The sequence below is a fragment of the Aotus nancymaae genome, unplaced genomic scaffold, assembly GCF_030222135.1.
Source record: "Aotus nancymaae isolate 86718 unplaced genomic scaffold, 86718_ANA_hifiasm-v0.15.2.pri h1tg000010l, whole genome shotgun sequence".
NCBI classification, from domain to species: domain Eukaryota; kingdom Metazoa; phylum Chordata; class Mammalia; order Primates; family Aotidae; genus Aotus; species Aotus nancymaae.
In genome coordinates this window covers 66,625,736-66,652,798 of record NW_026988421.1, presented here as the reverse complement: position 1 = coordinate 66,652,798, position 27,063 = coordinate 66,625,736, and the positions used below count along the sequence as shown (strand labels likewise).

The 27,063-nt window shown below is 40.5% G+C and overlaps 2 protein-coding genes across 12 annotated transcripts in view; both read right to left on the bottom strand.

Moving 5' to 3' along the window:
• Window positions 1-27,063, bottom strand: part of KAT6B (lysine acetyltransferase 6B) — a 199,370-nt gene that overhangs the window by 11,325 nt on the left and 160,982 nt on the right. For all 11 annotated transcript variants that reach the window (XM_064374331.1, XM_064374336.1, XM_064374337.1 and 8 more), the window contains 2 exons: window positions 718-949; window positions 244-403 (listed from right to left, as the gene is read on the bottom strand). In XM_064374331.1, coding sequence (XP_064230401.1) covers window positions 244-403; window positions 718-949 — 392 coding nt within the window. The remainder of the gene's footprint in view (window positions 1-243; window positions 404-717; window positions 950-27,063) is intronic.
• LOC135274018 (small nuclear ribonucleoprotein G-like) lies at window positions 22,766-27,044 on the bottom strand. The gene has a single exon (XM_064374345.1). It carries the CDS (start codon window positions 24,805-24,807, stop codon window positions 24,577-24,579), a length of 231 nt encoding a protein of 76 aa, XP_064230415.1. The 5' UTR covers window positions 24,808-27,044; the 3' UTR covers window positions 22,766-24,576.

Here is a 27,063-nt window from a genome sequence, read left to right as displayed (position 1 = left end):
ATGCTCTCAGTAGTGAAAAATGCTGCTTTGTAATCAATGATAAATGTTTCATTTTTCATACTCAATTCAATAAAATTATCATGTCTTACCATGCAACCTCAGTTAGGATAAATTAGTGCCATATCATTTCACATGCTATCTCTACATAACCAAGCTTTTGACAACGATCTTAATGACTTTCTTAGCTTAAGAATGCTACAAGATTGAAGTTACACAACTTAGGATGATAAAGACGATCATTACCTCTTTCTCAGCTTCTCGCTCTTCTTCAGACACTGCAGCATTAGAAATTAAAATTGGGGTCCACCTCAGACTGTCTGGATCAAGTTCATTGGCTCTGGAACAGGTTTTCAGCTTTTCCATGTGGCTCAATATCAACTTTTCCCGTCTAATGATGACAAATCTGTAATGTGATAAAGCAGAGCAAAGTGTAATCACAAGCTGAAATTTCACTTCACCTTCACATACAGACGAATGCCAGCACTAATGTTATCTGGGTTAGGAAAAAATCCGAAAGCACCTCAGTGAGAGGGTAAAGAACACTGAAATCCAACCAGCAAAAAAGTGTCATTTCATGTGTTATTTTTAGGAGAAAAGGTTTGATAATACTGTTAGGGAACCTCGATCTTTAACTGGAATGAATGTACCTAATCTCCAGGGACCCTTTCTGGTGTGGGATGCCTGAGCCACGGGGGTGCCCAGAGTCCCAGGACTCACCTGCCATCTCTCTTGTCGATCATGTGGAGGTGCTGCAGAGTGGTGGCGATGTCATGTGGGCACATGCCCGTTGCTCTGCTAATTGCCTTGATGCTGATGTGCCTCTCATGGTGGTGGTAGAGATATTCTAAGATGACACTCTTCCAATATGCCAGGTAGGAGAGACGGCCCAGATCGGAGAGTGGCTTTTCAGGAGACCCTGCTTGGCCTTCTCTTCTAGAAAGCAAATAGCCTAGGGCAGAAAAAATAAAGGGGCATTCCTCACTGTTGCATTCCCAGAGCCCAGAACAGGAGCCACCAGAAATAATATGAGCAGTGGAAAGGTAAAAACATCACACCAGAGAAGTACATTTGCTTTAGGAATGTAGCCTCTTCCCAGTTACAGTGATTTGATCTCCGTGAAGTTTATGCTCCTGAATCTTTGACAGTGGCACTCTAAGTCAATTCCCGCAGCTAGCAGCAGCATTCCAAACATATATTGTGGCATATTTAACAAAGACTAAAAGCTGTGGTCGAAGACATTACTTCTGGTAAGTCTCAACATCTAAGTCTCCCACAGCTTTAGATTCTTTCAAAAACGAAATGTCAGGCACTTACTCAGAAATCCTGTCGAGGGACCACCCCAAACATTAATGGGCAAGTTGTTTTCCACAGGAAGGACCTAATGACCCTTTGACAGCTGGGTCTTAATAAAAAGAGAAGGACCTCTGTTGACTCAGAGTCTATACTGCTTGTTACATTTAACTAGCAGGTTGATTTGAAGCTTTGTTTTAGGACTAATAAAACAATGTCTTTCAAGTCAACTGCTGCAACTCACATCAGCTCCACTAGCTCTATTTTCACCTCTTTCATAGAAATTCATTTACAATCCATTCCCAGAACATTGCTCCTACAAATTAAAACAAAACAAACTCCTTAAAACAACTTATTGCATGTATGCTCAGAAAATCCCCTAGCATCCTAAGCTTTTGGATGCATTTTACAGCATTACTGTGAAGGTTCCTTGGCAGAGGAACTTTAAAAATGAAAAAAAAAAAAAAAAAGAAAAAAAAACCCAACTCTTTAAATCCACTTGAAGGTAATGAGTGAAAGCTGGCGGCTGTCTTAGTAATTAAGAGCCACTTTTGGAGTAGAAAAGAAATGCTATAAACTAATGATGTCTACCTTGCTTTAATTATCTATTTCAACAGCCTCACCTTCATGAACTTCCTAAGTTTAAATAAACATCAACCACATACAGTAGGTGGCAGCAATGACAAAATCATACAGCTCCGTAAACCACCCAAATCTTCAGCATTTTTCTTTATCTACATTTCCAAAATGGCTGCATTCTCAAGAATTTTCTCAATTTTAGGATTATTTTTTAAGAAGAATCAATGCCTCTGATGCATTTTCCTGCCTCTCAAAATCACTGCAAATACAGTAATGCAGAAATATCAAACAAGAATCCAGCCTGAACCCTCAAGGAGTATAATCACAGCATTTTGCATTTTGATGGCTTTAATCTGAATACCATTAAAAAGAATAGGCGTAAATTTAACCTCAGGTTTTGCTAAAGTCTTTTGACTTACTTGTCTCTTTAACCCATGTTTAAGTGCAAAGTATTTGACTGAATGCAAACAAGCACCGCAACATTTTACAGTGAAACCACTGTCTACATGTAATTTGGCAGCAGACTAGGGCTTTCAATAGCAGTGTGTCAGGAATGCTAACACAGTGATGGCCACTGTGCCGAAGCCAGCCCATATTGTGTCCTGTCAACACAGAGAAGAGCTCTCTCTGTCTGTATGTCGCCAGAGTACGAAGGGAGCCCACACCTCAGAATACAGATAATTGGCACATCCGTCACCTGCCTCCAAAGTGCTTGGCACATGCTGAGAAATGTTCTCAGGTGGCTGAGCCGGGGAGGGGGGGTCCCAGCTCTGTACTCCTGGGGGGGTGAGAACCACAGAGCCGTGGATATGGAACTATCCCCTTTTGTCCATGAGATCCCACAATTAAAAGTCCCCTGCAGTGAGTGTGAAAGTCCCCAGGCCCGCTACTGGTGCTTATTTGAATCCCGCAGTCAAGGACAGAAAGCCTACTCCTCTCAGTCTTGCAGAAAGAATTCTGTACAACCAAAGTGTTCAGAAGGTGGTATGTGCCCCCCCACCTTATGTCCCCCACTACGAAGGGCCAGCTTACCCAGAAGCACATGTGTTCCTTTGTTCTGTCTCCCCACTACAGTCCCTAATCTGGAAGGCAGCAGCAGCCAGCATGAGGAAAACCCACGCTTTCCGCAGCTGTTCATGCTTTCACACCCTGAAGTGGCGCAGACACACCCTGTCAGGGCCTGAGCCTAAATGGGTTAGGCCACTCAAACTAGCAGACAACTTGGGGTCCATGGGGAGCATTTATGCATAAACCTTTTAGCACCTGCTACTCCTACCATATTAAGTGGCTGTCTACTGGGACACTGCCTTGGACACAGACTTCAGGCTATGACTGATAGTCACGGAAGAGTCCTGGGGAGGTGGCAGCAAGGTGATGAGCCCTGATGGGCACGGGTACACTGAGAACCCAGTGGTCTTTCTCAACAAACACCCTTGCACTGTCCTTGCAAAGGCCAGGAGAAAGCAGGGAGTGGCCAGCACCTGCCAGGAGGCCATGCTTCCCTGGGTGCTGGGGAGAAACAACTGCAAACTCAACCTCCAGCCACAGCACAGCAAGCGCTTGTGCAGGCATGACGTGCACCCACCCTGCAGACTGCAAAGGCCACTATCTGAAGGGACCACTGCATGACTTGTGGTGGGTTTTTCCCTCTTCTCTCTGACTCATGAGACCCTGAAGGAACTAATAATAGCAGGAATTGGCACTTACACCAAGAACCATTTGGAAGTCCACAAAGTCTCCTAATGCAGGAGAAAACAGAATCCATAAGAATGATCAAAATGAACAAAGATACAATTCTGATTCCTTACTAGTTAAGTGAACTCACTTGTAATATATTAAACTGTACAGCTTAGAAGAAAAGTGTGTGTCATGTCCACTCCACTCACGCACTTAGTGGATGTAGGAACAGAATTCCATTTGAACCTGCAGCAGCACTTCCTCTCAGAAGGCTGCAGCTGGTGGCACTTCACTACTTTGACCCTTATAACAGGTGATGTTTTAAAAAAGGAATTTCTTGCCACCTTTTGTTTCTAGGTACTTTTTTTTTTTTTTTTTTGAGACAGAGTCTCGCTCTGTTGCCCAGGCTAGAGTGCAATGGTGTGATTTTGGCTTGCTGCAACCTCTACTTCCCAGGCTCAAGCGATTCTCCTGCCTCAGCTTCCTGAGTAGTTGGGATTCTAGGCACCCACCACCATGCCTGGCTAATTTTTGCATTTTTAGTAGAGATAGGGTTTCACTATGTTGGCCAGGCTGGCCTCAAACTCCTGGCTTCAGGTGATCCACCTGCCTCGGCCTCCCAAAGTGCTGGGATTACAGGCATGAGCCACTGCACCTGGACTCTTTCTATTTTTTCTAGGCTCTTCACAACATAATTACGATATAGCCCATCGAAAGAATAATTTTTGGTAAGAACATCTTAACATAGAGATGCGGTGGTTTAAGTTACAGCTCTTAAATTTAACTTACCAAAAAGATTCCAAATAATTGATCTAAGATGCAGGGAAATAAAAAGCACTTATCTTGGCCGGGCGTGGTGGCTCACGCCTGTAAATTGCAGCATTTTGGGAGGCTGAGGCAGGTAGATCACCTAAGGTCAGGAGTTCGAGACCAGCTGACCAACAGGGAGAAACCCCGTCTCTACTAAAAATACAAATTAGCTGGGCATGGTAGCATGTACCTATAATCCCAGCTACTTGGGAGGCTGAGGTAGGAGAATCACTTGAACCTGGGAGGCAGAGGTTGCAGTGAGCCAAGACAGCGCCATTACGCTGCAGCCTGGGCAACAAGAGTGAAACTCCATCTCAAAAAAAAAAAGCACTTATCTTGGAAGTTGGTGTATTATCCTGAAGGATCTGAAACAAGTACAATACATCCCTGGTGAATAGATTCCCATGGTGCTCTAACACTTCTCCTTAACTCAGGATACTTTCAATCAGAAAAACCTCAGCTCTCCCTAGGGAAACCTGGCTGTTTCAGATAGAAAACAAAGTAATGTTTGGAGGACAAATCCCAGTAGCTGCAGTATAATTAATCGCTGGTGAAATTATTCCCTTGAACTTGTCTGTGAGCCAGAGGTGCTGGAGAACAGCACTTACTCCGTGAGTGGGAGCCTTGTAATTGAAAACGGGGAAGCCCATAAACCCCCCATCCACATCAACTATCTTGATCGTAGCAAAAGCTGGCTTCCTCTTTTGCTTTACTGGAACTACTTATCCTGGGGAAGGTGACATCTGAGTTTCAGTATACAGGCCACACAATCAATTCAAAAGATTATCAAGATGTCTGCTTAAAGGGAAAGGAAGAACAATGCGATGTCTACAAAAAGTAAGCATTTCTAAGCTGTACTGCATGGAACCCGAGCATGCCTCACCTCTGTTGAGGCTGAACTACTTGTAGTAAGAAAATCAAATCTCATGTTAACTAGCCCTGATTCCCTGGAGTGTGAAATGGTTAACTCTCTCCCAGGGGGAGAAGTGGTAGAGAGTTATCTCATGTAGATGATCTATTAGGGTAAGGAAGAAACTATCTAGACAAGATTCGTTTTTGCAGACCCAAATTCCCAAATTAAATTTATTTCCCAGCATAACAACTCTAAGGTTAACACCCATTTAAAATGCAAATTCCTTCCCTTTAAATTAGTGGTATTCAAGAGTGTAAATGGACCAAAGGATAATGTTCTCAGGCAAGGGCATGGATAGGGACAGGGATCTCCCCCGACAGGGGCAGACACCCTCACCCCTGCACACCTCTATCTTCTACTACCTGGAACCAAACCATATGAACCTCCTCACACACCAAAAGCGTAAACTTTGGCAAGCTACTCACTCCCAACTTCCATCTGTCTGGATTATGTGAGTTCGGGGTCACCAGCTGCTTTTAGAGGATGATAATCTTTGAGGATTACACACTTTTCATCAGACACCTGTTTAGTTCAGCAAATCCTGCTGAAAGGTCTGTATCAGTCGACAGCACTGGGTTTGCAAGCCTGGGAACAGACACCAGGCCAGGGATTTATGGCAGCTTTTGAGCACAGGAAATCTGATGACTCTAACCAAGTTATCTCATGCTTGGAGATGGCAATTCACTGGTCTGTACGCTCATCCGTTCCTGGTTCCCGGTGCCGAGCAGCACTGTGACTAAGTGGATGAATGGCATGTTATCAGTTTAAATAGTGATAAATGAACCTGACAGGCTATTTATATCTTGTCTAAATTTTGTGGTGATTTTGTAATTAGTGCAGAAGGAAGCTGAACCTTAGTTCTCACATCATTTTAAGAGAATAGCCGTGCTCTAAATGACCTGTGACCTACCTGTTATCTTACTGCTTTCCACTTATTAGAAGGTACAGATGCCTCCTTGGCAGAGGGAAATTTTGAATTTTTCAGATATTTTACATTTTAAGAGATTGGTGTTGAAACTGTGGAAGTTTAAGACCTCTCTTCTGTAAGTTCTATGGGCATGACATAATTATATAAGAACTTGAATAAATGCTGCTTCTCAAGATCTCAGTGTGGAGACCTGTGGCATCAACATCACCTGAGAACTTGCTAGAACTTTAAATTCTCAGAACCTATCTCAGACCTGCTGAATCAGAATCTTTAGCGGGGAGGGGCAGGGCTTAGCTCCTGTGCTTTCAGAAGTCCCCCAAGTGATTCTGATGTACCTGAGTTTGAAAACTGCTGCTAGAACACTGCTCTGAAGCTGCTGGCTTTGATGAGGGTGTGGCCACTGAAGAGACAGTAGGACTGAAGAGTCTTAAATAGGTGAGACCTCACTCAGCTCCTTGGATGGTAGATAACTAAAGAATGGACTCTCCAAAGCCCCACCAGACTGAAACTTAGCTAGAAGTCACTGAGTTGCCAAATCGCTTTGTGCAGATGTTCTATGCCTCTGCTTCTCAACTTCCTATTGTGCAGACAAACCACCTCTGGTTCACAGCATGGGCTCTGGTTCAGCAGGTCTGGGGTGTGGCTTGAGACTGCACATCCAACAGCTTCCTGTGCCATGGATCACACTTGAATAGCAATGGTTTATACTTTAAATAGGTGGTTTTCAAATGCTTTGGTCTCAGGACTCAGAGCTTTTGCTTATAAGGGCTTTATCTATTGATTTTACTCAGAAATATGACAAATATTAATTCATTTAAAAGATAACAGCCCATTATGTAACATTTTTTTAAATGAAAAAAATACCTTATACTTTCTAAAATATAAATAAAATTTATAGTGAAAAGAATGGCATTATTTTACATTTTTTGTAAATCTCTTTAACTTCTGGCTTAAGAGAAGCCAGTTAGATTCTTTCTTTCTCTCTTTTTCTTTATTTTGTTCTTTCTTTTACTTTCTTTCAAGAAGACAGGGTCTCCCTATGTTGCCCAGGCTAGTCTCAAACTCCCAGGCTCAAGCGATCCTCCCACCTCAGTCTCCCAAAGTGCTGGGATTACAGGTGTGAGCCACCACACCTGGCCTGCTAGATTTTCATAGATTGCTTTGGTATTTCATCTGCTGTGATATCACAGGTCATGACATTCTGGAAAACTCCTCTGTATACTCATGAAAAAATGAAAGGAAAAAGGAAAAAGAGTATCTTAGTATTACTTGGGAAATAGTTATGACCTTGTGGACTCACTGAACCATACTTTGCAACCATGTGCATTAAACAAAGATGAGAATTTTTAAAGTTGGGCAACAGGTCATCAGTATTTTAAAACAGTATGTCATATATTGAATATAATACGACAGATTGTGAGAGGCTCTATGGGTTGGTGAACAGTCTGGGCTCTGAAGCCAGACTGCCCAGAATGGAACCTGGGGTCCACCATGTACCAGCTGTGTGACCTTGGGGTTTTATTTAACCTCAGTGCTTCAGATCCCTCATCCCTAAGATGTGAATAATAATTGTATCTATCTCTTACAGTTCTTGAAAGGATTAATATGAAGTATGTAGAACAGTGCTTGGCACATTACAGTAATCCTAATGAGTGTTAGCTATGATTATTATTCAACATATGGAATGAATCAAGTCTCAAGGTGATCATTTGGGTAACTAAATATCCTTAAGGTAGGGAAAATAAATAAAATTTGGACAGAAGGAAAAAAGATTGAGATGAGATAATGCCACATTAAAAAATGCTACATGATGAGTTTATTATCTTTTAAATGAATTAATAAACATTAAATGGAAGGAAAAAGATAGAGACATAGACATATAGATTGCTCTATAGAATCAGATTGAGGAAAGCTAATTTTCTTTTCCTACTCTTGTCTGAGGAATCTGAAAACCATTCCATGGACTCAGACAGAGGCTCTCCTCTCATCTCATCCTTCCTTCCTCTCCCCTCCCCTCAGCTAACCACTCAGATATAAATTAAATTAAATTAAAGAGGCCATTAAAAAAACTGTGCCTCAGGAGTGGTCTTAAGAAATGGCAACAAAGTTCCCAGCAAACACAGTTCTGTGCCCCCAAATTCCCTTTGGCCCCTTAGTCCTTAACTTCAAGGACTACCCTTAGGAAACAGCAAACCCATCCAACCACAGAAACAATGACTGCTTAGGGCTTCAGCAGAGCCCAGGGACAGTCTCAGGACAGATGAAAGACCCAAATGTTCTACAAGACTCAAGTGTGTCTCTGGGAAAATGGCCTTAGCCAGCAAAACCCTGAGCATGGAGACAGCATGTCTTTGGGGAAGAAGGCTGGCTGCCCTGGGTCACATACCAGCCTGTTTCTCTAAACCCCTCTCTTAGATCTCTCTTCTCCAGGATCCCACAAGCTCCTCAGCAGACCTCCAGTGCTGCGCTCTTCCTCAAGGGGCCACTGATTTTTCTTGCTGAATGTTCCCGCCCCTCCAAGTCCATTCCAGAATGGAATGGTCTTCCTTCAACTCCCCCAGTGGAAGATGTACGGCAGGAGTATGACTCCCCTGATGCTGTGTGGTGTGCCCATGTGTCCAAGCTGACCAACCATGCTGGGATTTACCAGAAAGTTCCATGGTTCTGTGGGTAGGTGTAGACTCCTTTGTCATTCTGCGTGTCAGTCCCCCAGGAAAAAGGTGCAGGTGCTTAGAAAGAAAATTCACAAGTAGTGCATCGGGCAGCACCAAGGGGACTTCCCTCCCTTTGCACTGCCCCAGTGTCGAGGAGTGTGGATCTCTGTGGATGTGCTCCTGAGCCGGGGGTACCAGGGTAGCATGTGCCACATAGAAGCAGGCTGAGGGCCAGAGACAGCTGTGTGAGATGGCATTTATACCTGATTCTCTCACCCAGTGAGAGAACTGCTTCTTTTTATTTTTGAGACAGGGTCTCACTCTGTCACACAGGCTGGAGTGCAGTGGTGGTGTGATCTTGGCTCACTGCAGCCTCAACTTTCTGGGCTCATGAGATTCTCCCACCTCAGCCTCCTGAGTAGCTGGGACAAGTGCACACCACCATGCCTGGCTAATGTTTGTATTTTATAAGGTTTCACCATGTCGCCCAGGCTGGTCTCAAACTCCTAGGCTCAAGCAACCCTCCTAACCTTGGCCTCCCAAAGTGCTGGGATTACAGGTGTGAGTCACCGTGCCTGGCCTATTGCTCCTTCTTCTGTCTTTGAGTCTAACTCAATGGTTCCTAACCCTGCCTGCACATCAGAAATACTTGAGGCTTTAAAAAGCCATAGACGTCTGTGTTCCACCCAACCTCAACCCTTACCTATTTCAGACTTGTCTGGTTTCAGATATATTATGGGTTACATTAAGGAAAGGGCCTTGGGGACTATACTTGGGCCAGATCATTAAACGGGGTGCAGCACCACTTCTTCATTTTTGCCACCTCCCAGGGCTGTGCTGGTAGCAGCGGTGCCTAATGAGAAATCCCAGCAGCAGGCAAATCTTAGAGAAACAGAGGCACTCTGAGTTGAGGCCCGGGAGAAGGATGGCCACTCTGTAAAGAACCATGTGATACACTTCACAGAGTTTCGTTTTGTTAAACATTCAGTGAGGAGTATTTGTGAGTGTATGGTGTGTCACCACAACTGAGTTCCTGGTCTAGTGGATTAGAAGAATAAAATTTTTCTAATAAGGTAACTGACTATGAAATAGATTCATCCTTCAATTTCCTTGTTAGGAAAATGAGGCACCTGCCACACAGGATAAAATCATCATGCAATGAGAGATGTTATACTCTGTCAGTATCATTTATGCCCAAACTAGAACTGTTTGGGGAAGGCAAGAATCTTTAAAAATATGTTGATGTAAGTATAGCTTACCAAATTGTTGACGTAACCAAATTGTTCATGAAGCCCACTGCCTATCACCAAACTAAGTTAATGCTCTGATTTGTGACCCAGAGGCACTTTCAGTTAGGTAATGATAAAGCCCCAGTGCTATGGCCTTCAGTATGACAGAAATTAGAAAGGCATGCAGAGGAAGGTCTTCCTCTTTGACCTTTTAATTTTCCACAATTCAAACCACTTTTAAATTCTGGGATATTTTAGGAAGAACAAATTTACTTTTAAAAATTTTAAGATGAGGTAATTTGGCATTTTAAAATTATTTCCTCTCTTATAATAGGCAAGAGTCTACATTAGAGATTAATTTAAAAAAACCTGAAATAGTTTTTGAAATAGAAAATAACACGACTGAAATATAGAAAATAATTCTTCAGTTTTCACTAAAAGAAAGCATTTTAAATATCTGCCCCCCAACCCAAGGCTTGCTTCCCAAGTTGAAACTTGGATAAAATTTCTATGTCTAAGTTACAAAATTCTGGTAACAAGAACTTACGAATGAAAGGCTTTAAGATTGCAAACTTGATGAACACATACACACTTCAAATAAAGCATATGCTCCAAACAAATGACTGCATACACTTAAAATGCTTTACCTGTAAGACCATTCTCCTGCTGCTAAAACATTGCAATTGAACATTTTCCTTAAATAAATCGCTAAATGCAGACACTGAGACTTATTTTGCCTACTTTTATATGTCTGAGGTTCTACTGGGGGAGCTGAGATAGTTCATTCTAATATCTAGTCATCTGGTCTGGTCCAACCATACAGACGGATGGTGGAGGGTGGAAGAGGGGTGGTATTTACATAATCATGGGAGCACCACTGATTCCAGAACCAGGTTTGGGAGACAGGATGGTTGGAAGAGCAATTTGCCTTTCCATTTGCTCTCCTACAAGCCCCCTAAAATGCTGTGTGTATATGTGGAAGGGAGTGTGTGCGTGCGTGCGTGCGTGTGGGTGTGTTTGTGTGTACCAGCTGTAATTTTTAAAAATAGGACAAAGTATGTTGTAATTCCAATTCTGGATGATGAGCTTTCACACAGCAAACAAAAATACACAGCAAGATTGAAGAAAGAAAAAATGAGAATACAAATCTCCTTAGAAATTTTCTTTGTTTTCAAACAAAGTACATTTCAAAAGGGAATCTGACAGTTTTCAAGATAACTTTCTAAAAATCAAAGCACAGCCCATCACCTAATCTGACTGATCAACTACTGTTGGAAATGTAAGACACAGAAACTGTCGCTAGTTGTCCTCAGATTATCAAGACAAACAATACCACTCCACTGGTCTACTTTTCTTTTCACTTATTTTTTATTTATCTCTCAAATGCTTTGAAACGTGATTTGAGGTAAGAAGCTTCTGGAGGTCAATGGTTGTGTCCCCCCAGGGTTATTGCTGAGGCCTCTCTGAAGCTGTGCATTATATAGGCACCCTGGGCGGCAGAGATGGGGTGGGAGGGGCAGCCAGACAAGTGACTGGCTGGTTTCCCCATAGACTTGGTGTCATGTAGGGACTTTGCCTTTAATCTTAGGGAATCAAGTCCAAACTGGCTACAGTAGATGTTAGCTGTTAGAAAAACAAACACATATGCATTATCATCACCAGCAGTGTTAAAGATAGCAATGACTACCCCTTTGGTTGTAGATGATACATTTCTCTAAACCCCTGGAATGAGCTGCTATTCTGTCCACTGTTTAGCTAAATTAGAGACTTCAGTAACAATACATTAATATAAGCAGAGCGTCACCACAATATACTAATATTATCCCCATAAGCCTTTATATTATGTTAATCCAAGGATTTCCATTCCACTTTCAAAGGCTTAAAATGGTTTTGTGCTGTGTTCAACAGCTGAGTGCCTACTAGGTACTAGGCACTTTTCTAGTTAGGTTTTATACAGATACTCTATTTTCCAAATTTAATGAGAAAAAAAGCTCTGGGAGTTTAATTTGTTAGCTGGCATGCTACTGCTGAATGCGAGAACCACAAACTACGTAAATAACAGGAACTCAAATAGACATGTTAACAGCTAAAGTTCATTTAAAAAAAATCATTTCAATATGTTACATTGCAAGGAATCAATCACACTGCAATCATCATTTACAAATCAAAATATAACACACACACTCATGGGGGTATATACAACTAGGTAGAAGTGTGTGATTATGGACAAGTAGATTGAAACTGTAAATTATGTAACTGTCTCTTGTAATTACCCTGCTTGAGAACCGAAACAAACTTCCTGTATAATTTTGCAGGAGAATGGAGATGAAGATACAGAATTGCTTTTTAGTTGGTTTTAACCCTTCCACAGCTATTTAATTATGTGTGATGAGGTCAAAGAAAGTTTATGCTTAATTTATGAAAACTTGGCAGGGAGGTATTTCAAAGAAAATCCTCTAAAAAGCTTCCGATTATTAATTAAATCTGGTGATTTCTCTTCCTCTTCAAGAAAGATTTATCTAAATTATTTGGTAAAATAAACAATGTTTAAAACAAATTCACAGGCATCATTCATTTTATTTCCTCTCTAAAAACATTCATTATGGCCTGTAAGTTTTTAACTGGATGCAGCTGAAAAGCTACAGGGATAGAAAGCTGTCTTCAGAGGCATCTTCTGCTTTGGTAGAGAAAAATCTTACTAATATCCTTAACTTCAATGCTGGGCAAACCCCAGGGCAGGACTCCTAATCTATGAGCAGAGAATCATCTTCCTAAGAAGAAAGAAGCCTGTTTTTCTGATAAATAGCAGAGCTTCATTTCAGGACATTTTAAGACATCCTAGCCGTTTTTATCCCTTTCTTAAAAATCTAACTTTTAACATCTTTTCTCCAGTTTCTAGTGCCTAAAGATCTGCCCCAAATTTTAGAACTGCTTAGCAACCTAGGAGGAGGAAAGGGCAAATTTCCTGTACACAACTTACAGTGTCTGATGGTGCTGTTCTTCCTACAAAAATAGAAAAATGGGAAAACAGTTTTCATGCTGCAGTGTCTCATCTTTCTCTCCTCCGGTTCACAGTTAAATATTTTCTCTGTACTCCACCCTCACTCTGCATCGCCATTCCTTGTCCATTTCATCCTCATTCTGTTAAGGCACAACCCTTCAATTATGTTTTTCTAAGTTTGAGAGTGAAAGTGAAATTTATAGGAATGCTGTTCTCTAATGAACTAAACTCAACACTTTATAGAGGATTTGATTCAAGTAAATTTCAGTACATTTCCTTCACATAAAGATGGCTATGCAAAGGCTGACATGCAGTTGATGCCCGTACACCAAATACTTGTGCACTTGAGTTTTCATCTTCAGGCAGTCAAGGTGAAAAACTGTGTCTCTCTCTCAAACATGACCAATAGGCTGCTACCAATAAATCAAAAAAGTTGTTTCAGTTTTAAGAGTTACAAAAACCCAAGCGCTAAGATACCATAGGATGTCACCTCCCATTTTAAGATGATCACTTTCTAAAAAACAAAAATAAAACACAGATACAGAAAATGAAAAAAACCAAATATAGAGCTTAATGGACTATTATAAGGTAACTGTCCTTGTAACTATCACCCAGGATCAAGAAATAGAAGTTTGCCGGCCACTCCAGAAAACCTTCTATCTGCTCCAACCAATCACCCCTCCTTTCTTTCTCATAGGTAACCACTATCCTGACTTTTACAATAAACTCTTGCGTTTCTTTATACTTTCATCACCAAAACATCCCAGGCACTAGAACAGTTTTGCCTATTAAAAAAAAAATCTTAATTCATTTTAATCTATGGGTTCTACCTTCACCCCTTTCTTTTCCTTGCAATCTATCTGTGGATGAACTGGGGCCACCTGACCTATAGTGTCCACATTCTGGGTTTTGCTGATCTCCTACTTGCACTGCAGCTCAGTATGCTCCTCTTTAGTCTGTATTTCTTGCAAAATGGCAACTAGATCCAGTGGCTTGATTAGACTTGGGTTGAATCCACTGGCAAGACTACGAATATCCTTGATCAGAAGATACATAATTTCTGGTTGTCCTTCTTGCAACCATTGTTGTTGTTCATTGTCTAGATCCATTAATTCATGGTGGTGGTGGAGATTACAAGATGATTATATTTTAATTCTGTTCTTTTCTTTCCTTTTGAGACGGAGTCTTGCTCAGTTGCCCAGGCTGGACTGCACTGGCGCTGAGCTCACTGCAACCTCTACCTCCCCGGTTCAAGCAATTCTCCTGCCTCAGCCTCTCAAGTAGCTGGAACTACAGGTGCACACCACCACGCCTGGCTAATCGTATTTAGGAGAGATCCATCTCTACTTTCACGGTGTTGCCCAGGCTGGTCACGAACTCCTGAGCTCAAGCAATCTGCCTGCCTTAGCCTCCCAAAGTGCTGAGATTACAATTGTGAGCCACCATGCCTGGCCTGTCATTTTATTTTCATTGGTTAGCTGGAATATGTTTATAAAAAGATGTTTCTGGCCTGGTGCAGTGGCTCATGCCTGTAATCCTACCACTTTGGGAAGCCAAGGAAGGCGGACTGCTTGAGCCCAGGAGTTCAAGACCAGCCTGGGCAACGATAATAAGACTACAAAAAATTAAAAAAAAAAATTAGCTGGGCATGGTGGTGTGCGCCTGTAGTCCCAGTTACTCAGGAGGCTGAGGTGGGAGGAGCTCTTGAGTCTGGGAGATTGAGGCTGCAGTGAGCTGAGATCACACCACTGCATTACAGCCTGGGTGACAGAGGAAGACCCTGTCTCCAAAAAGCTTCAAATTTTTAAAAAATAAAATGATATTTCCTCTCCTTTACTACTTGATTACTTCACTGTACAGTTTATATAGGAAAGGCAGGATAAATGCTTTAATTACAGTTATTTTGCAGTTTCAGGCTAACAAACGGGTTCCTATCATCCTCTAAATCAGTTTGTTTTTTAATAACATTATGAACTTGTGAATTTAAACATTCAATAAGTTGCAATAAATTGCAATTTTTATCTTTATTAATATATTTATTATCTGGTTGCAACCTCTTCAGATTGACTCTGGAGTCTTTTTGACATGACCCTAATAATTTTTGCTTCGTTGCTGTCTAGTATGACAAGAAGGACTTGTGTTTGTTTTGTTACAGAAATAACTCTTTGACTTCGTGTAAAATGATGACTGTATTTGCCCCCACAAAAGGACATATGCAAATTTATTGTGGAGAGTGATGTGCTCCTGTATTACATTTTCTCATGATTTCAGCAATACCTTTTGATTTTTTCTCATGATTTCTTTCTTATGATTTCAGCAATATCTTCTGCTGTGGAATTATGCTGCATATTTATTTCCATGTGGACAAATGGTTACGTGTCTAACTGAATTGCCTTTAATTCACTCAACCAGCTTTATACACTTTAGAAACATTAATTTAAAACAATTTTGCTGAAAAAAGAGTTCCTCTATTATGTTAACACAAAGCAGGACTCAATATAAATAATTACAAAACAGAGGTTTTTATATTAGTAAACATGAAAATGTAGCATGAATATTAGAGTAAAATCATGCTAACCACAAATCTATGGAGGAGAAAAAAATCAGATTTCTAACTAGTATTTTCCTAAGCAATTCTAAACAAGTTAAGGAAAATCTTTTGTTTTACCCAATACAATATGATATTAAGAAAAACAACCAACAACCAACCAACCAACCAAAAAACTGCCTTACAACCAGCTGAAGATATAAATGTGTTGTTTAGGGCCGGGCATGGTGGCTCATGCCTGTAATCCCAGCACTTTGGGAGGCTGAGGCGAGTGGATCGCTTTTGCTCAGGAGTTCGAGACCAGCCTGGGCAACATGGCAAAACCCCATCTCTACTAAAAATACAAAAATTACCCGGGCATAGTGGTGCATGCCTCTAATTCCAGCTACTTGGGAGACTGAGGCGGGAGAACTGCTTGAACCCAGGAGGCGGAGGCTGCAGTGAGCCGAGATCATGCCACTGCACTCCAGCCTGGGTGACAGCAAGATTTGGTCTCAGGGAAAAAAAAAAAAGAAAAGAAAAGAAAAAAGAAATACCATCATGAGAGGGGGTAAATGCAAACAAACTTTTATCTCAGAATATTCTATCTCAAACATAATGTCCCTATTACAAGCTGGAAAATATGTTCAAGGGAAAATAGTTCTCTAGAAACCCAAACCAGGTGTAGCACTAATTTCAACCAAGCAGAACAAAATCTTTCTTGATCTTGTTTTAACAATGGGTCAGGTCACACCTGTAGTCCCAGTGCCTTGGGAGTCAGGAGGATAGCTTGAAGCCAGGAGTCTGAAACCAGCCTGGACAACAAAGCAAGAGCCTGTCTCTACCCGACTACCCCACCCCTGCCCCCTGCAAAATAGCCAGGCATGGTGGCATGTGCCTGTAATCCCAGCTACTTGGGAGGCTAAAACAGGAGGATCACTTGAGCTCAGGAGTTCAAGGCCGCAGTGAGCTATGATCATGCCACTGTACTCCAGTCTGGGTGACAGAGTGAGACTTGGGAAGGGGGAAGGGGGAAGGGGAAGGGGAAGGGAAAGGAGAGGAAAAAGAAAAGGAGAGGAGAGGGGAGGGGAAGGGAGGGGAGGGGAGGGGAGGAAAAAGCTTCTCTTCCACATGTCTTAACTGAGTAAATGGAAAACAGAGTTAGAACTATTTCTTCCTCTGCACTGCCACAGCCTCTCTCACATTTGAAATTGCAGGGCTGTGATGAATTTTGTGTCTGACCCTCTACTACCCTATGAGCAAGGACGAAGCCATTCATCCTTATGTCCTCATCACCTGGACCATCCCTGGCACAGTGTATGTAAAGCATGTTTGTTGAAGGATGGGATGAAGGGATAAATAAAAGACTGAGAGGAGATCTGAGTTTAAGCACTACTGGTAAAAAGGTCCCTGAATGCATCTGGCAGGTGTTGACACTGATACAAAGAAGTAGATTAACTAGACTCAGGCATTCATTTATCTCCCCCAACAATTCTTTACTGTGCTTCCTCTATGTGCTAGGTACCGTGCCCCTGGCTCAGAGTTCAGCCATGACCAAGTCCTTGCCCTCTTGACGGTCCAGATAAGGTTTCATTTTGTTCCAGTTACTGCTGAAGATTAGGTTATTCTCTCTTTTTTTTTTTATTCCTGGAAGATATCACACTAGTCCAAATTAGGTTATTCTCATACCAATTATTTGAATGGAATTTGTCCAGTAGTGGGTTTCACTGCAAATGCCAGTCGATGTTAGAAATCCAAACAGACAAAAAATTTGTTTGGAAAAAAAAAAAAAAAAACCACCTGCATGCCAAAACTTGAAAAAATTCTGAGCTATGTAAGGCAAACAGTAGCTTTCAGAAAAAAATGAGAGAGACTGCAGACCGTATGTTTCATATTTACAATGTTTTCATTGAGGCAATGAATACAAACTATTCTATAAGAGCTATTTATTTGCTCTTATTTATGACAAGCTTAGCTTAAAAAAGGATACACAAATAAATCGTTAGCTGCACTGTCTCATGCAACTCATTTCAATGCATTCAGTAACAGTCAACCTCTGAATAAATCACTGAGAGCTCAATTTTCAACCTTGATGTTATCTTTAGCATACTAAAATATATTGTACTTCAGACCAATGTAATAAAACAGTAATGGCAAAAGCTTTTAGTGTAACATATTATAATGAGAAAATAAGGAAAAATAGCCATTTTCCTTATTATATTACAGACTAGAATCCTATTAAAATAAATGTCATCATTATACTTGATTACACAGGTCAAAATATGTCTTCCAAAACCCAGCAAAAGCCCAAGGATACAGCTGCTGGTCCAGTATTTTCCTACAAGTGTCATGGGGATGAAGGTGGGAGGCTCCTTATCTTAGAAAAGACTATGAAGTACTTGAGTACCATTTCAAAAGCATAACTTATTATTCTTTAATGATTGCCTTGACTGCACTCACCCAGGAGTGTAGCTGCTGGGAAGGCTAGGCAGAGAAGCTTTCTTGACAGCTTCTTATGGCTAAAGCTGGAATTTTCCTTCCAAAATAAATGCAATCAAGAAATGAATTATCTGATAAGAGAACAAGTAAGGAAAAGATAAGTTCTCTTCAACCAGCTGTGTATAAATGTGGATTATGTCACAGCTCTGCTTTCTCTGCCCAAGGTTTCGCGCAGACAGTGACATCTTCTTTCTGATGCAACTTAAATGATCTTAAGATAGAGGCTGAATTTCAGCAAAAGTACCAGACCTCGAAAGAAGACAGGGCATACCAGGCATCATTTGGAAGTAAGTAAACCAGTGCTGCTTGTTCATGTTCTAATAAAATAAAATTCTCCCTAAGAATCACACACAAGAAAGGAAAGCACATTTTAAAAGCTCTTCCTGCCATAATTAATGTAACATTTGTTCAACAAATAATAAGAACGTACTAAGTGCCAGGCTCTTCTAGAAGGTCAGAATGCAGCAGGGAGCAAGTCCACACTCTCGTGAAGCTTACTTTTGGGCAATCAATAATAAATACAGTCATGCACCACATAATGACATTCAGGTCAATGATGGACCACATATTCAATGATAGTCCCATAAGATTATAACAGCATATTTTTACTGTACCTTTTCTATGTTTAGATACAAAAATGCCCTTATGTTACAACTATTAATACCTACGGTATTCAGTATAGTAACCTGCTGTCCAGGTTGGTTGCCCAGGCACAATCAGCTATGCCACATAGCCTAGGTGTGTAGTAAGCTATGCTGTCTAGGTTTGTCTAAGAACACTACATCACTGAAATTGCCTAATGGTGCCACTTCTCAAAATAAATCTCAGTTTTTAAATGATAAATGACTGTATATAAAAGACCTATGCAATTTTATCAATGACTCTGCACTTGCTTAACCTAGTTTTTTATTTGTTTATTTGGTTAGTTCCACTAGAGAGAGAGAGAGGGAACTACCAAATAACACAAGTCCCTAAGAGATGCTGTCATGGTCCCTCCAAGCACACCTTTGAGCCTTGGTTTGTGGGGCCCATAAGTGGGAGAAAGTGGAATATTTACTCTGCAGCCTCAAGTGCTTCATGATCTCCCCACTCATGGATATGACAGAATTTATACAGCTCCCCAGGGTAAATGGGTGAGGCTGCTAGAGGTGAGATGACAGGCACTGGAGTTCTGGACACCCAGGAGCAAAGGGAGCAATATCTCTGCTACCCGTACCCATTCTCAGGTCGTATCTTAGGACGCGCAGCCCTAAGCTGACCACACGGTGCAGAGACACCCAGAGACCCCTGCTAGAGAGTACAGTTTCTCACCAGGGCCTTGAGGGCCCAGATGCAGCTCCCGAGGGGAAGCCGTGTGCCCTGATACCACGCTCAGCCTGCTCTCTGGGAGAAGCCAGTGCCTCCCACACAGCCCTGGTTCCATGGGGCTTAACACAGTCAGGCAAAAGGGGTTACTGGAATCCAACTAACTGGACTTCTAAATGGAAACTCCTACTTTCCAGAGGAGATAGGCCAGTGGGTATTAAACATTTATTTCAAGAAAGCAATTTTCAGGTAGAATGAAACCACTCAGTCTCTGCTTAAAAACATTCTTAAGTTTCACTTAAGTTGTTCTTTGAAAAGCTTGTAAGTGGAAGCTCTTTTAAACAAAATAGTCCACTGAAGGCAGTCTGTGAAAACTAGAAGTTAGTAGTTGGCAACCCAAACTACTATGACATGTACTCCTGTATTTAGCCATCCTATAATACAACATTTAAGCCAGTAACTTGCATCTAAGATTCTGGGAAGAAGCAGCTTTCTCTCTGAGAGAGTGGATATGATTAGCCTCCTGACATCATACCCCTCTAGGTAGAGATGAAGTATGTGGCTTTCTTCCTAATTCGCTTTATGGACTTAGAAGGGCAGAGAAGCAGGGAGCAAGAAACCAGAGAGAAGATGCTTTTCTCTTCCAATGTGGTGCTTCCTCAAGAAATCAGCCAAGAACAATTAAGAGGCTAAAGGAGAGACAAGCCCGGGGATCTCTATGGTTGTATGTGGTTGTGGTACTTAAAGAAGAAATCTCTACCATTAAACCAGAGGAGGAGAGAATGACGGTGCAGAAAACCACACCGATTAATATTCAAGCGAGAAAGAAATGAAGGTACTAAATCATACCCCAAAGCATCTTTAAAAGTTTATTTATTTCCTGCTTTCCTTAAATATGGTTGGTTGTATATGTGTGAGGTGGCAGGGGGAGGGGAGTATCATTTCTAAAAAAGGGAACACGTGGAAGCACGCTGCAAACCACACTTAAGACAGGAGCCAAGTTCATAACCTGGTGGCACAAAACTGGGCCATTTGCACCATCCTCTAGCAGCGCTGATTAATTATAGACTCCGTTTTTAAATAGTGCACAGACCTTACAAAAGCCAAGGTGAACCCTCAGCATGTAAGAGCCAGCAAAGGGGATTTCCTGAAGTGAATGCCCAATTCATTCAATCACTCTGCTTCCTATGGTTACAGCCTTGTTCCATAAGGACTGCCCAATACTTCAACACTGAATAAAGAAAGCCAAAAACTGAACCTGCGGACACATTTTTATGATTATACTACAAACAAACATACTAATTTTAGAAATGCCTGAATGTACAGTTGATACTTAACTGATGAGCTTGGCATTAATGGATATCAATGGCAAGTTTGTCTGGTCTCAAAAAACTACAGACTTAAGTTTGTAGACTTTTGGACCCAGCTGTCCTTTACCCTTTATAGCTTTAGTTACATGTACCTCCGCCCCCAACAAAAAGAAAAAGTTAATCTGAAATTTAGAATCTTTATAGTTCTAGTTAGTAGGTTTGAGTATTTTAGTTAGGAGAGAATATTGAATTTCATCAAATGCCAGTTCTGACTTTGTAATAAACCACCCGCCTGGATATTGCTTTTTGTTTTCCCCTCAATTTTTTCCGTCAGCACTGCTCCTTCTGCTTCCTACTAATGGACACACACACGTTCCAGGCTCTCCAGCTTAAAACTAAAGACAACCAGGTTCCTATGCCCCCAGCACTTGACAGTCAAGTTTTTTTTTTTTTTTTTTAAAAGACAGAGTCTTGCTCTGTTGCCCAGGCTGGAATGCAGTGGTACAATCTCGGCTCACTGCAACCTCTGCCTCCCAAGTCATTCTTCTACATCAGCCTCCTGACTAGCTGGGACTACAGGCACACACCACCATGCCCATATTTTTGTATTTTGTAAAAATATGAAAATACAATAATTTTTGTATTTTTAGTAGAGATGGGGTTTCACCATGTTGGCCAGGCTAGTTTTGAACTCCTGGCCTCAAGAGGTCCGCCTGCCTTAGTCTCCGGAGATCTACCTGCCTCGGCCTCCCAAAGTGCTGGGATTATAGGCATGAGCCACCACACCTGGCCCAGATCTTGGTTCCTAAACACTGTTCTCCACTCTAAGGAATGAAGGCTCTTAGGAGAAACGGATGATTCCAGGGCTGGCTTAAGAAAAGGATAAGCTAAATCTGGACCATCAACCTGTGGCAGAAAGGAAGAAAGAATCCACAAGACAGAAGCATGTGGAAAAGACACAAGAACCCACTTGAAATAGTTGCTGCTAAATAAATCCAGGACAATTTGATGTTTGGGGAACATCAAAATCAATCATGGTAACAAGTTATAACCTATAGAGTAAAATTAAAACCCATAATTATATTAAAAAATTAAATAAATGGGGAAGAAGAAACAACTCTTCCTTATGGAATGCCAATTAATAAATTGTAGAAAGAATGGAATTAGAAAATTAAAATTTGGTAATTATCATAGTAACAATTGTTTTAGATAAGAGCCATAAATGAATGGTAAAACTAGAAGGTGAAAATTACATGAGAATTGATATTTATATAATCCCAAAGTATTTTCTCACCAGATACTTACTGATTACAAATGGAAAAATGGTAATTTCACAGTGAAGAAACCTGGCAGGTATCACCTTAACCCAGCGATGAGAAAAATATATTATCATATGATCCTGATGAAATGCACTGGGGGGACGGTCATTTCTATGGTACTCCTGCCAAAAAATGTACAGCCTGAATCTGATCATGAGGAGACATTAGATAAGCCCAAATTGAGTCATACTGTACAAAATAAATGGCCTGTATACTTCAAAAATATCAAAATCATGGAAACACAAAGCAAAGCAAAACAAAACAAAAAACCAGGTACTATTCCAGATGAAAGGAGGCTCCAGGGACATAATAACTACATACTGCATGTGATCCTGGAGGAGGAGATTTTCTTTTTTCCTCTAGAAAGAACATCAGTATAAACTGGCAAAATTTAAAATTTGAACAACATGCATAGATTAATATCTTGATTTCAATAATTTGTATTGTGGCTATATATGAGAGCATCTTCATAAAAAAACACTGCAATATTTAGGGGTAAAGGTGCAACATGTCTTCAACTTACTCTCAAATGATTCTGAAAAAAAATATGAGAGAGAAAGACAGAAACAAAGGGAGGGAGAGATTCAGAATAACAGAGCGGAAAACAGATGTGATAAAATGTGAACATGTGCAACAATGCATGAGAATTTTTGGTATTATTCTTAGAGCTTTTCTCTAAGTCTGAAATTATTTCAAAATTAAAGAAAAAAATAGTGAGATGGAGAAAGTATTCCTGGGCAGCCCCAGCAGCAGAAGCAGTCCAGGGCTGGGAGGGGAGGGAGCACTCTGGGGCCCCAGTGCCCAGCAGTAGCTGGAAGAAGAGCAGCTCCTTGCCTTGCCAGTGTGAGGCTCTGAAGAAGGAACTGCAAATGTTTTGCTGGCAAGGGAGTTCTCTGAAGTTCTGAGATGTCTGATGGGAATGGAGAGAGAGAGATAGACTTTACAGACTGAGATGGGGAAAACTTTAAAATTTTCTGATTGAGAAGGAGAGTGAATCCTAGAATCAAAGAGGAAAGAAAGTATTATCAACCAATCCAAGATAGTCACTCTCTCCTCCACCCATTCCAGTTGTGGGCCAAGAGTCACAAAACCCATTAGGGAGTTTATGAGCAAACTGGGAGTTGATACCCTTTAGTCACTCTGGCCAAACTCTGCAAATGGCCTCCTGGAGAGCCAATGCTCTGATAAATCCCAGAGAAGCCTGTCTAGTAAGGGAAGGACAAATGACTTATTCCGCAAGCAGCACATGGTCCCATGGATGACCATTCCACCTCACGCGGCTGCCCTAAAGAACAGTGTTCAAAGCTCTGCATTTGCAGTGCTTTATACAGATGGTCCCTGGCTTACAATGGTTCGACTTTATTATGGTGTGAAAGCAATATCATTCAGTAAAAACCATACTTGATCCTTTCCTGGGTTAGTGATATGTGATACAGCACTCTTACATGAGATTCAACACTTTATTATAAAATTGGCTTTGTGTTAGATTATTTTGCCCAACTGTAGGGAATGTTAAGTGTTCTAAGCACATTTAAAGTAGACCAGGCTAAGCTATGATGGTTGGTAGATTAAGTGTATTAAATGTATTTTCAATTTATGATATTTTCAGTTTACGATGGGTTTATCAGCCCACAGACCCATTGTAAGTCTAAGAGCATGTATATATACACAACGCATTACATTCTACCCACATCTGTGATCAAGTGTGCAAGTGGGCGGCTGTATCTTTCCCCCTGCTTGTACCTTGTTTCAGCTTACTAAACTGCAATTATAAAGATCTACCTGATTTACAACCTCATTTGACTTACTGAAAATACATCCCTGACCAAAAGACCCCAGGCTCATGTACAAAATAGAAATAAAATAAATTTAACCATTAAAAGTCTTTTGAAAACCAGAGCAGATTTTAGAAAACCTGCAACCCTAGTTAGCTTTCTTTCTTGGGCTCCAAATTATGAGATTAAAAATGATCATGAGAGGTCATGTGACTCATCCTCATCTTCTGCAAAAGGCTGGATTTCAATCATTCTGGAAAGATATTTACCTACCATTACTTTTTTTTTTTTAATAAAGACGAGGTTTCACCATGTTGGTCAGGCTGGTCTTGAACTCCCGACCTCAGGTAATCCACCCGCCTTGGCTTCCAAAGTGCTTGGATTACAGGTGTGAGCCACCATGCCCGGCCTATCTACCATTACTTTAATAACTTCCAAGAGAAGGTACTATTAATTTCTTCAGCAACCTACTCTATCTTCCTTAAAACTTTTAGAGCCAAGAAATTCTTTTGGTTTTAAATTGAATTTCTACTGGGTTTACACCAGTTCCCATTTTCTTTGAGTGCTATAAAATTCTTCCCCTAGTCTCCCTTTCTCTGAGGGAATAACACCACTCCCTTCTCAACTTTTTTTTTTTTGACTATTACAAAAGTTTAACAAAAAGTCTAATATGAAAATGTACATGACCTAATTTTTACATCATAGTAAAACAGGCCCTATGGAGAGAGGACATGGGGTTTCTCTGCTTAACAGCCATTATTTATACTCGTTCCAAGGCTTCTAACATGATGATACTATTTCCTCGTATTACCACCATTCCAATATTGCTCTGTTGTCCGCTAGTCGCCATCTGCACGCATTCATCTATCACAAGATTCATAATGGGATCAGATCCCCGCAATATTCCTTGGACATGTCTGCCACCATTTAATTTCAATGATAACTTCTTGCCCATAAATATTTTCAACTCAGGAGGGTGAGCTTTGCTCATGATGGCTACTCCGCAGGCTCACAGAGCCCTTTTCAACTTTATTCAAACTTTTCACCACACTCAACTCACTCCGGTAGGGACAATGCTAAGTGTACAGGAAAGAGAAAATTGAAAACCACACCCTCAGCACCTCACTGCCTGGTCACATCCTGGTGGACAGCATTCATTAGGGTGGCCCTGAGCCACTCATTAAAGATTTTAATGTGTTCTGTAGTTTAAAAATACAAGATAGAGTCTAATAACAGTTTCCACTAAAATGGTTAAAATAAAGACACAGCATTTGAAGATAATGTCTTTGTTATCCGGAATGTTTGTTCTCTTATGTAGAAGGTCTTAGTGGCAGATCATGCTGTACAAATAAGACGCTACTGAATTTGAAGTTTAAACTTTTACCTAGTAAGCACCAATTCCTTTTTAATTTTAGGTAGACAATTATCGTGGACAGCAACCATATCAATTTGAAATTTAATTTTTATCAATAAAATTTAATTTATCTAATCTAACACATATTATTATATAGGAAACTGTCCTACTGGATACAGAGAAGTTGGAAGTCTGACACCTCCGTCAATAATTATCACAAAAGGGTGAACAGAGTGTAAGTGTGATGCCATATAGAATATGGGACCAATAAAGGTATGACATAAAATTTCAGGAGGTAGGATCAAAAAGCAGAGATTCTTCAGATGGCTCTTAACAATGGGCAGGATTTTTAATAAAGTCTAGGAAAGGAGGAGGTGATCATTTTAAGGAATGGATTGCACAGACAAAAAATGGAGGTATGAGATCATGCTCAGAATATTTGAGAAAAAGGAGATTCATAGATGAAAAAGCCTAAACGATAGGCTGGAACTAGACGTTGGAAGATCTTGAATACTGAACTAAGGAATTGCCTTATTCTGTAGGCATATAGATATGACCACAAATTTAAGGCTAGATGGCTGCTATGCATACCAGAAACTACATTTATGAACTACTTATGAATGGCAGCCACACAAAACTAGAGAACAAGATAAATGGTTTTGCCCTTAGAAATGATTACAGCTAGGGCTCCATAAAAATAAAAATGGTACACTGCATTTGGTAGATGGCCCTCCTTGGGATTACTGGTTTCATGGATATCTAGGTCAGAGAAGTATAGATAAGATTAGGGTAATGAACTAATAACTAAAAATATTATCTAAAAATAGAAAAATAACCAAAATTATTCTTTTAAAAGAATCACATTCTTCAATGTCAATAAATTATATAAATCAGTCCAAAACTGCTATTCAGTTATTTTATACTTTAATCAGACCTTAATCTTTTAATACCTAATAATATAGCTTTAGATTCACTATATTTCTTCATGGTTTTCTGTGAGCACATTTACATTGTGGTTTTGGCATTTGATGTACCTGACGAAGATTGTGCAAAGTCCTAAATTTCCCTCCTTTCAGTTAATAATCAGACAAACTGCAATCTGGTAATCAAGAAGGACCTGGTTCCTAGTTACACATGACCAGAAATGACTATTATCATGGGATATCTGGTCATCGTGTTATCTAGATATTTTGAATCAATTCTCCAAATGTACCCCTAATACTATATTTACATATCCAGTAAAATATAAACAAGAAGAAAAAAAACTACCAAGTTTTAAAAACATTTTCCGTGTGCATACTTTTATATATTCTTCTGGTTTTAACTGAGGAGGCTCAGAAGATATGAGTGTATATATGATAAACCTCAGATACAAACACTGTATTAATTTCCATAATAGAAAAGGGAAATTAACAAAACAAGGTAAGAGTTATTTCTACCAGCAAGGCCCAGGATATGCTGCCTAGAGAATTATTTTTCTAAATGGAAATATACCTTTTCTGCTTTGTACTGTACAAGATTATAGGCAAAATTTTAGAGAGCTGAAAATCCTTTCAAATAATACTTCCTTTAGCTTTAATCACGAATAATTGCCTCTTTTGGTGCTAATGAGCATGAGCACCACAAAATGGAATGTAATTCTGCCGGTTCATTCAGGGTAATGGCTTTGCATGTGAGGGCCGCTGCCGAGAGATCTAGTCTCAATTTCCTAGAGTACAATCACTGAGCAGCAGTACATTTTTCAATTGAGGAAGATGTTCTAACCTACGTAAATATAAATAGAAAACCCATTATCTATTGATAAAAACAACAATGCAGGTTAAATAAAGTTTTATGTGTTACCGTTTCCTGTAACAGCCATCAGCTTCCTGAGATCAAGAAAGTAAATAAAGC

Coding starts and splice junctions, on each gene's coding strand:
- LOC135274018 (XM_064374345.1), bottom strand. CDS start 24,807: ATGAGCAAAGCTCACCCTCCTGAGTTGAAAATATTTATGGGCAAGAAG.